General features: G+C 35.5%; 1 protein-coding gene and 1 pseudogene across 1 annotated transcript; both read left to right on the top strand.

Moving 5' to 3' along the window:
* The window catches only part of LOC115984563, an 18,071-nt pseudogene extending 9,712 nt beyond the window's left edge, over positions 1-8,359 (top strand).
* A 367-nt stretch (positions 8,360-8,726) lies between these two features.
* Positions 8,727-10,458, top strand: LOC115988112 (putative F-box protein At5g55150). The gene is made up of 2 exons (XM_031111751.1): positions 8,727-8,900; positions 9,217-10,458. Exon 2 carries the CDS (start codon positions 9,243-9,245, stop codon positions 10,380-10,382), a length of 1,140 nt encoding a protein of 379 aa, XP_030967611.1. The 5' UTR covers positions 8,727-8,900; positions 9,217-9,242; the 3' UTR covers positions 10,383-10,458.
* Positions 10,459-11,685: the final 1,227 nt, after the last annotated feature.

Below are 11,685 nucleotides of genomic sequence, written 5' to 3'. Positions count from 1 at the left end.
TTATTTGGTTATTTTAAATTTTTACCATAGAGAGTTGTGTTTCGGTGAAAGTTGTACAAAATGAACTTCCTTGTCTCTACTTGGATAATTACCACTATACACATCAAAAAATCCAAAAATAAAATAAATATTTGTAGGTTCAGATTTTCAAATGTAATATACTAATATAATTATGTTCCCTCACTCGTAATCCTACTTGCTAGTAAACAATTCAAAAATCCGTTTTGAGTAGTTTTAGGACCACAAATTATTCTACAATTTTTTTATTACAACTCTGACATGGCAAACAGTGAATAGTTAACCATCACTTATACATGGACATAATATTGTTAACCAAATTTATTACATCAAATTAAGCAAGTAGTTAATTTTACTCATATATCCTTTTAAATCCATAAGAGTCTACTAGTTAGGGTTGTTCATTGTGCAGTTTTGATATGTTTTTATCACTACACTGCATAGTGCAATTTGGCTTAAACCTTCACCACACCAAACCTCAATTTTTCAGTCACATGTGGTGTATCATAGTGTGGTTTGATCAATTTTTAGGTTAATTGGGATATTTTCCAAAGTTTTGGGTTGGATTGACCTTGCCAAAGCTAATTTTTTTCCTTTTATTTTGGATCAATTTTAAAAATGTTATTCTGATTTTTCTTTATTTTGGGTTAATTAAGATCACCCCCAACAAATTTTTAGATATGAAAGCACTATAGCTCTATTTGTTTTGACGATAATATATTTTAGAAAATGAGTCATTTTATATAAAAAAAAATAAAAATCTATAAAACTATCTCATTTTCCTATGTTTGGTAGTAACCTTAAATGAGTCGAAAAACAATCTTCTAACTTCTTTTATATTGCTAGCTATGTGATAGAATTGTTTTCCAAAAAAAAAATCAATGAAAAAAAATCTCTAAAAATAGTTCATTCTTTTTTCTATTGACTAAAGATAGTTTTTCTTTGGCCAAATTTTTCTAAAGCTTAAAATATGAAAAACTATCTTTACACAAGGTTTTCTATCGAAAAAAAAATGTATATTCATATAATATTAATATAAAGAGTATATTTATACATGGGTGCAATGCAGTTTTGTAACATTTCCACAAAAAAAAAAAAAAAAAAAAAATGTCGTTTTCTAGTTTCTCATTACGAGTAGCATATTTTCTTGCTTATAGTTTTGGTTTTATTTTTGTTTGAGTTAATACTTGCTAATTTTGGAAGTAAGAATTTGAATTTAAACCAAAACACAATCTTGGCTATGCTAATAACGGATCGGCATTCGGTCCACTTCATCAATTTGATCCGATTCAGTCTACTTTAGACCGGTATGGTCTACTTCAGTCCACTTTACTTCAATTAAGTTCATTCGGTTTACTTCAGTTAATTTAATCCATTTCGGTTCATTCAATCCAATTTAGTCCATTAAGTCTACTTTGGTCAATTCGGTCATATTTGGTCCATTCAGCCACTTCGATCTATTCGGTCGAATTCGGTCCATACAGTACACGTTGGTCTATTTGGTCCAATTTGGCCAATTCAGTCTAGTTAGGTATATTCAGTCCATACAGTCCACTTAGGTCTATCTTCACAATTTGGTCCATTCGGTTAATTTAGGTTTATTCGGTCCATCTGGTACATTTCAGATTACTTTGGTCCAATCTATATATATATATATATATATATATATATAAGTTGAAATGCGAAATTTATTGTTGCTACGCTTTAATTGAGTCACATTAGCGGCCACATTATCCACCCATTTTTAACATTCTCTCTCTTCTTCTTTTTTTCACACTTTTTTTTTCTTATTAATTTCTCAACTAAATGTTATACTTTCACCAAAATTTTCACTCCCTTTTATCTTTTCATCTCCCTACTACTATCTATCTTAATATCACTTTTCCTCAATCCCTTTATCTTCCTATATTTTTGGCTTTTCTTATTCCCCCTCTTACTATAAATTTACAATTCTCAGTTTCATTCTATACATTATTTTCCCACACACATAAGGTTATTTCTCTCTCTTAAATTTTTTTTTTCATTTTTTGGTGGATTTTTTTATTATTTTTCTTACATCTCTACTTTAGGTTGATAAGTTTTTGTATTATTTTAAACTCTATTTTGAGTTTATGTGATTAAGTTATGTTTTTAAGTTTTTATCTTTCCTGTTGCATTATATATAACAATAGTATATAAGAATATAATGTTATTTGATTACATAACATAATATGACTTTGACCATTTGGCATTTATTACAATACTTTTTCTTTTTTCTTTTTTTCTTTTCATATTATTTTCTAAGAATTTGTTATTATTCTCTCACATTCTCTCTTGAAACGTGGTTATTCTCTCTCTCTCTCTCTCTCTTCATTTTTTTTCTTACAACGCTTCTTTATATTGATGAATCATTGTGATTTTTAAAACTCTATTTTCGGTTCATAAGTTTTGATGTTGTATTTTTTTAGTTTCTCATTACAAGTAGCATATTTTTCTCTCTTATAGTTTTGGTTTAATTTTTGTTTGAGTTAATACTTGATTATTTTGGAAGTAAGAATTTCAGTTTATATCAAAACACAATCTTGGCTATGCTAATAGCAGATCAACATTTTGTCCACTTCATCAATTTGGTCCGATTTGGTCTACTTCAGTCCACATTGGTCAATTTGGGTCCAATTCGCCTATTTCAGTTCAATTAGGTCCATTTGGTTTACTTTTGTCAATTCAGTCACATTCGGTCTAGTTCGGTCAATTCAGTCTTCATTGTTCAATTTAATCATCTTTGGTCCATTTGGTCCAAGCCGATCCATACAATCCATTCAGTCCACTTCAATTTATTCGGTCCAGTTTGCTCCATTCGGTCCACCAATGTCTATTCGGTCCAATTTGGCCAATTTGGTCTAGCTAGGTCAATCTGGTCCAAGTTGGCCAATTCAGTCCAATCCGGTCGATACAGTCCATTCAGTCCACTTTCATCTATTCAGTCCAATTTGGTCCATACGATCCACCTAGGTCTATTCTGTCCAATATGGTCAATACGGTCCACTTAGGTCTATTCAGCCAATTTGGTCCATTTAGGTCTACTAGGTCCAATTTGGTCCATTCGGTCAATTTGGGCAATTTCAGATTACTTCGGTCCAATTATATCTTCTTGTACCGATTATATTTCAGATTTTTTAATCACACTTATATGAGCTAAATGGTAGGTTTGGTTCTAACTAAATCTTCATGGGTATTCTTACCTCAAAGTAGCATGATAGCATTGCCCCCTTCTCTCTTTTAACCTCCATTTTGCAAAGCCACCCCTCCCTCCACTGTGTATAGCAAAGGTTACTTCTACTATCAATTTTTCTAAATGATGAATTCCCTTAGGGACTTACAAACTTGTTTGAAGATGGTGGACTAATACATTGGTACCACTATCTAAAGGAGCACTTAACAAGCATAAATAAACAAAATACAAGATCAGAAATTTTCACCAATACAATGCACAACCGAGCATATCAACCTTACTATTGTTTATTGACGTAGAACGCATTAGTCCTCAATTTTATTACTTCTACTAATGTTATTTTTCACCTTAATTTCCTACTCCTCCTTATCAATTCATTACTTCTTTTTCTTTGAACATGACTAAACTAGCTCAAGTGAGTCTCCCTCGTATTTATCTACAATGGTAAATAAAGTGACAGAATTACATTTGAAAGAAAGAAGAAGAAAGTGGACATGATAATAATACAGTACACAAAATTCACATAGAAGCATCCCTTAAACATTGAGCGAAATCAATGACAAAACCCACATAAAAACATCTATTAGTAGTTGTGAAAGGGTAGCAATCATAGACTTAAAAGACATCACAGTAATAATCCATTGAGGTGGGATCTCTAAGGCCTAAGGGTGCCTTCAGCAAAAGCCACTAAGTACATATTCAGACAGGCATCACTGCATGGTGAAAGAAATCATATATGAAATTCGGTCAAATTCCCTTATGATGACGTTTGGTTGTGTGCAAAATAGCTTGAACTTACAAATGTCATGGCATTGGAATCTCTACTTCCCTCTGTCATGACATCCCTCTATTATTATAGACATCCATACCATGCATGTAGGGTGCTGATTGCATCGTAATAATTATAGCTATTCATAAATCAAGATAACAAGAAAATTCCCCAATACCGCATGCCTCAAACCCTTCACAAACATGCCTTCATTTGACGAAAATATACTTCTTTTCCCATTTCGCCTCTGTATGCATATACGAGTACCAACCAAACCAACAATCTAGAAAGATAAATAATACATTTTGAAATTAGATAACATAAAGAAATCCCTAAAATTATCTATCTTTAACCTTTCAATAAAACAAAACAATTTAAGCTGATGGGCACGTAGGACCTGTCAGCTTTTCCAACCCCTCGACCTTATGGTCACCCGTCAACCTTCTTGTGAAGCCGACGGTCTCACGGAGGTCGTCCTTTCCTAGCCCTCTGTTTTCAATGCAACTTACTTTTGTCGAAAATACCCCTATCACTTAATAAAAAGTTTATTAGCCTCTGAGACCAACATGAAATGTCAAATAATATTGGCCTATCACTCATTTGTACCCATAAAAATAAATTTACAGGAGGCAGAAAATAAAGATTTTGAACTTCAGGCCTGCTACTTAATCCTCTGGGAAAGGTAGAACCACTCTGCAAATTCTAATAGCATATTGGAGGAATCTTTAGAGGCTACATCATGAGATTAGTAGTAAAATTTTCCGTAGCAAATTTGTGAATTCTTTAGATGAAGATGCATTCATTACTTGTCACTCCTTTTAAAATAAGCAATGTCATAGAAAACATCAACAAATTGAAATTCTTACTTCAGGATAAACACATTAACATACTTATAAAAAAAATGTTAAACACATGAACATGAAGCCTCAAACTAATTTGTTGGAGTCTGGTAGCATCCAGGTCAAGTTTCAGTGTTTCACATAAATAAAGACACTCAAAGCATTGATTTATTAATGTTACCTTGTCCTCAGCAAAATTAAAGTCAACTAGAGGAACTGTGTCTGGAACAGAATATTCTTCCACATATTTGTAGCTTTCTAGCGACCAGAGACGCATTACCAAGCATCATTCACTGATTCATGTGCAATAAGTTAGAGGCTGTTTGGATGAGTAATTTCCATAACTCTGTTTCCATAACTCATAACTCAAAAATGGTGGGACCCATAGCTGAGAAGTCCGTTTGGCAACACATAACTCTGTTTCCAATTTTTTGTTTCCATCACTCAATTCTCTGATTTTTGAGTTATGAGTTATGGAAACTGAAAACACATTTTAGTTGTTTTCAGTTTCCATAACTCTGTTTTTAGTAGCATTTTTGTAATTAAACATACATGGAGGAACCCACTAGTCAGGTCAGCCGCACCTTTTAACCCCTTTTTTTTTTCCTTTCTTCTCCTAGGTTCGGTCAGTTCATTCTCTCTTCTTTTTCTTTTTCTTTTTTCTTCCTTTTCGCCAGAATCTTGTCAATTCATTCTTCCTTCTTCTTCTTTTTTTTTCTTTTTTTGGTTCTTCATCACAAAATATTTTCGGTCTTCAATTCTTTCTTTCTTCTTTTTTTTTTTTTCTTGTTTAACTAGGTTCGAGTTTCTGGGTTTTTTTTTTTTTTTTTTTTTTTTTTTTTTTCCACTGGGTTCGATGAGTTTGGGTACTGGTGGGGGGATTCGAACCCTGGACACTAGGAGGTGCCAGAACATCCTAGATAATACCCTTTAAAAAAAAAACCCCACTACAGCTGCTTGTATCTTCTTAAGGACCAAAAGATAAAGAGAAAATCAGAAGTTCTTATAGATGCTACTTCAAAATAACTCTGCCATCGTTACCATGAGATCTTAACTAATCACATCTCAGCACTTCTTGTAACAAGATGAGAACACAAAGACCATCCTAGGATCCTCCCTAATCTAATTTCTCCTACTCAGAGTGCCTTTGTACCAGGTCGCCTCATTACTGATAATGTGCTTGTTGCATATAAGACTCTCCAAAGTATGCATTGCAGGAAGAAAGACAAAAAAGGAGCTCTTGCTTTGAAGCTAGACATCAGCAAAGCCTATGACCGAGTAGAGTGGGCTTTCCTAGAGAAAATTATGTACAAGTTGGGCTTTCTGGAAGCCTGGATTGAGAGAGTGATGAGTTGTGTATCTACACCATCATTCTCGGTCCGCATTAACGATAAAGCATATGGCAATATAATTCCAACTAGGAGACTTCGACAAAGGGGACCCTCTATTGCCATAGTTGTTCCTACTTTGTGTAGAAAGGTTTACAGCTTTACTGACAAGAGCAAAAGAGGAAGAAAGGTTGCATGGAGTTTCACTTTGCAAGAGAGCTCCTAGAATTACACACCTTCTATTTGCCGATGACTCATTACTGTTTTTCCAGGCAAACCAAGAGGAAGTTCAATGCATTACTGATACTTTTCAATTGTATGCAGCATCATCTGGGCAATGCATCAATTTTGAAAAATCATCTATTTATTTTAGTAGCAATACGGAGGTGGCACAAAGAGAGGGTATTAAAGCTGCTTCGAGAGTAAAGGAGGTGGAAAGGTTTGAATCATACGTGGGCCTACCAACATTGATTGGACAGGCAAAATATCAAACTTTTTCGTTCTTGAAGGATCGGGTTTGGAAAAAGATCCAAGGATGGAAAGGGAAGTTACTTTCAAAGGTGGGTAAGGAGGTGCTGATTAAAGTAGTAGCTCAATCAATTCCCACATACATGATGGGGGTCTTCCAATAACCGGTAAAGCTGTGTGATGAGCTAAATGCGATGTGTGCAAGGTTTTGGTGGGGTCAAATTTTGAATGAAAAGAAGATACATTGGAAGAGTTGGAATATATTGTCTCAACCTAAGAAGAAAGGAGGTATGGGGTTTAGAGAGCTGAGAAGTTTTAATCCAGCAATGTTGGCAAAGCAAGGGTGGAGACTGATTTAAGAACAAGGGTCTCTTTTGTATGGATGCTTCAAGGCGAGGTACTTTCCAAGAGGCAGTTTCTTAGAGGCCAAAGATATCCCAAACAGCTCCTATGTTTGAAAAAGTCTAATGGCGGCCTAGCCAATCTTCAAAAATGGATGTTGTTGGAGGGTGGGAAACGGCTCCTCTATACGCGTTACTAAGGACAAATGGATTTTGAATCACCCCACAAACATGGTACTCCACCCACCAGTGGAAGAAGAATGGGAGTGGCGCGTGGCTGACCTCATTCATTGGAGGTTTAAGTCATGGGATCGTGAGGTTATTGAGTCAAAATTTCACACGGAGGATGCTAAGGCCATCATGCGCATCCCATTGAGTCGTCGACAGCTAGTGGATGTTATGATTTGGCTTCATACAAAGGATGGAGAATACTCTGTGAAGTCTAGCTATCATGTGGCTAGGATGATCTTAAAATAGAACAACGGTTTGGGAGAGGGCTCAAGGACGGCATAGGGTAACTTGGTCTGGAGAAGGTTACGGAAAACAAATATCCCTAACAAAATAAAAGTTTTTGGGTGGAGAGCTTGTCAGAATGCGTTGCCAACAAAAGAAAACTTAGCTCGTTGCGGTATTATCGATAATGACAGTTGTGAACTCTGTAAACAAGCCCCTGAATCAGTTCTTCATGTGTTGTGGGAATGTGGGGTGGCTCAGGACATTTGGGTAGGAAGCACGAGACGTCTGCAGAAGGGAATATCTGATCAGTTGGAGTTCTCACAGCTGGTTGATGATTTGATACTCAGGTTATCTAATGAAGAGTGGGAAATTTTCTGGGTGCAGTGTTGGTTAGCATGGAACCAAAGAAATTTGCTGTTGATGTTGGGTTTAGGGAGATCGTACTTGAAGGTGATAATGCTACAGTTATGAAAACTAAGGTTATTAAACTATTAATAATATATTTAATATTAAAAATAATTAAATATATTAATATATAAAGAGGGTGTGGTGCAATGCGGTTTATGCGGTTTTCTTATTATAAAACCGCAAACCGCATTGCACCATGCAATGTGGTATGGTGTGGTGCGATGCACTATTACTTGCGGTACGGTGCGGTTATGTCATTTTGCGGGTGATTTTGGTACAGTTTTTATGGTTTGTGCAGTTTATACGGTTTGGTGAACACCCCTATCTATGAGGATATCCGCACCTTAGCTACTAGTTTTAGAAGCCTGACTGTTAGCTGTGTCAAACGTGGGGCCAATTCCGTGGACCATTCTTTAGCCCGGTTTGCAGCCCAACTAGATTCTGAGATTATATGGCTAGAAGATTCACCCCCACCTGCTCTTGAAGCACTGTATTTGGATTGTATTTCACTGCATAATTGAATGACAATTGCTTCGTTTTCAAAAAATAAAAATAAAAAATTTGTGGTACTATCAGCACAGGGAAACACACAAAGTCAAGTGCCATTAATGGGAGGTATGGAAACAATCACGCCCCCATCTTGCAAATTGCAATGCACTCAATGAGTGAATATTGTTAAGCGTGCGTGATCTGATCCACTAGCCAATTTAAGACCCGCTTGAAAATTATTATTATAATAATGTCACACAGAGGAGCCTGAAGTCAATTACTACAAATAAAAAGGTAATGTAAAAGAGGTAATTGGAATAGGTGAACCTTCTCCTAGTCCTACCCGAACTCTAAAAATAAACCTTCTCCTAGTCCTACCCGAACACGGTATAATGGCAGTATATAAAATGGGCCTAGACTCTGTTTCTGAGAGATCCAGACTGAGTCGCTTACCCTAACAAAGACGAATAAGCGCCTCTCTCTCTCTCTCTCTCTCTCTCTCTCTCTCTCTCTCTCTCTGTCGCTCGCTTTCGTCAACCACCCAAGCTCTGCCTCTAAACCCAACAAAGTTCTGTGAGTTCTGTTTCTTCCATCACCAATTTGCTTTTCCTTTTGTGTTTTTGTTGATTTTGGTTAGTAGGTACTTTACAATATTCTTTCAATTTTTTTTTTTTTTTTCTCTTTGCAACATATCAATGTTTATATGTTTAATCCAAAAAACACGCAAAAAAATAATAATATTCAAAAAAAAATTATGATTTACTATTTAGTGTATTACATGTTGTCACTAATAACAATATTCTTCGTAATCAATTTTTCAATGTGTAATTTTAAATTGAAAAATTCTAAAATTTTCTTTGTTCACTACTGTTTTTCAATGTTTTAACAGCAAAAACACCATATCCATACATTAAGATGTCTGAGTGGGCTGATCTTCCACATGATATCCTCATTGAAATAATGCGCAGACTATCTTTCTATGATGATTTTGTCATGTTTGGTGCCACTTGCAAGTCATGGCAAAGTGTTTGTTCATTGGAAAACCTTCCATTATCTCCTAGGTGCCCTTGGCTTATGCTTGCTGAAGATAATGAACAAAGAAACCCTACACGTGTCTTTGTCAACTTATTTGATAATAAAGTCTACAACTTCAGATTGCCTGAGCTTGTTCGAAAAAAATGTTTTGGAACATCTTTTGGATGGTTGCTCAGTGTAGGCACCGATTTTCAGATGAATCTCTTCCATTCATTGTCTAAACACCTATTAAGTCTTCCGCCCCAACCAAATTTTGAGGATCTAGATCATCATGATGATGATTTCAGGATAATCTTTGTTGACAAGTGTGTTTTGTCAAGGAATCCGTGGAACTTAGTAACTCATGAATATGAGGCTGATTGCATAATCATGGTTATTTATTGTAATATTAAGACACTGGCCTTCACTAGACCGGGATATAAAGTTTGGATTGACATAAAAAGTCATTCTCGATGTTTTGATGACATTGCATTCTACAAGGGAAACTTTTACGCCGTAGACTGTCATGGTGAAGTTTTTATTTGTCACATTGATGATGATAATGCATTCACTAAATCTGTTACGCCACGTGTATTGGGAACTAGAGATGATATGCAAAAGTATCTTGTTGAATCATTGGGAGAACTTTTGTTGGTTTCACGCAAACTAAAAGGTAATTTATATGCGGAGGATGATATGGATGAAACACCTTATGTGACAACTGGGTTCACAATTCTAAAATTAGAATGTTCTATTGAAGTGAAAGGCAAAAATGAATACAAGTGGGTGAATGTTGACAGCTTGGGTGATCAAGCATTGTTTTTGGGTTGCAATTCATCAGTGTCTTTGTCTGCATCAAGCATCAATGGATGCAAAGCTAATTGTATCTATTTTACGGATGACAATATTGAATTTTATTTAGCGACCTCAAATGGAGGGGGATACGACATGGGTGTATTTAACATGGAAGATCGAACAATTGGACAGCATTACCAAGGCGAATCCCTCTCTTACTATTCTACTCCAACCTGGTACATTTAACTTACATCTGTAGGTTTAAATAATTGAAGCTAGTGAATGTGTGCAAAGACCTACCGTTGTTCTTTGGTCTCTTATTAATCGGTTTATTGAATAATACAGTTTTTGTTATATAAATTAATTGCTATAATTTATAAGTTCTCTTGTTTATTTGTTTTCATAATATGATGCCACACTTATATTTTTCACCAATATGATGAACAACCAAGCATATCAACCTTACTTTTGTTTATTGATGTAGAACGCATTAGTCCTCAATTTTAGTCACTACCTTACTCTAGGACATAGAATGTGCATATTCCGGATGTCAAATACATGGAAAAGGCTTTTGATGCTATTATGAGACCACGGTGATTTTTTATTTTTATTTTTAAATCGCTAGGTAATCCAAAGAAACTGACTTTGGTGAAAGGGAGGTCAAGCCTTTAGTATTGCTTACTTTACTAAAAATACAAAACTAAATAGTTGTGACGTAGTAAACAAATGAATAATTTAAAAGTTTTGAATATCTATCTAGTAGTAAAAAAAGTATAAGGGTAAAAGAAAAGAATTGGAGACTTCTAATTCTACCCTAGAGGCTTTCCTTTGTAAAATCGAACAATTCATTGCTTCTAATTTCTAGCATAAGTCTTGTTAACAATATAAAGTGAGAGAGAAAGACTGAATAGTCTGTATATTGATATGTATATATTAATGTACAATAGAGAGCCTTATATAGGCTAGGTATGTGTGCAGTACAAGTAATATGAGTAAACTACAAGTACAGTATACTGGGCTAAACTAATCTAAGCTATACACTAACATCCCTCCTCAAACTCGAGGTGGCAAAGAGGAAGCCAACTGGAGTTTGGATATAAGATCTTGAAGACGACCAGGCGGGTGAGTCTTGGTGAAAATATCAGCAAGCTGGTCAGCAGAGGAGATGGAGAACAACTTAAGATTTCCTTTCTTAAGATGCTGGCGAGTGATGTGGCAATTGATCTCAATGTGCTTGGTGCGTTCATGGAAGACATCATTATAAGCAATGTAGATAGCACTACGATTGTCACAATAAAGAGGAGTGGCAGTGGGCTGTAGAGCATCCATGTCAGCCAAGAGCCAGCGAAGCCAGACAAGCTCGCAAGTGGTGTCGGCAAGGGCACGATACTCAGCCTCAGTACTGGAACGGGAAACCACATCCTACTTCTTGCTACGCCACGAGACAAGAGAAGTACCTAACAAGAAAAAGAAACCTGTGATAGAGCATCGATCAGTTGGATCACCTGTCTAGTCCGCATCTGAATAAGCATGAAACTCAAGAAAAGAT

The sequence above is a fragment of the Quercus lobata genome, chromosome 4, assembly GCF_001633185.2.
Source record: "Quercus lobata isolate SW786 chromosome 4, ValleyOak3.0 Primary Assembly, whole genome shotgun sequence".
In the NCBI taxonomy this organism is placed as follows: Eukaryota; Viridiplantae; Streptophyta; class Magnoliopsida; order Fagales; family Fagaceae; genus Quercus; species Quercus lobata.
This window is presented reverse-complemented; position numbering and strand designations above follow the sequence as displayed.

Coding starts and splice junctions, on each gene's coding strand:
- LOC115988112 (XM_031111751.1), top strand. CDS start 9,243: ATGTCTGAGTGGGCTGATCTTCCACATGATATCCTCATTGAAATAATG.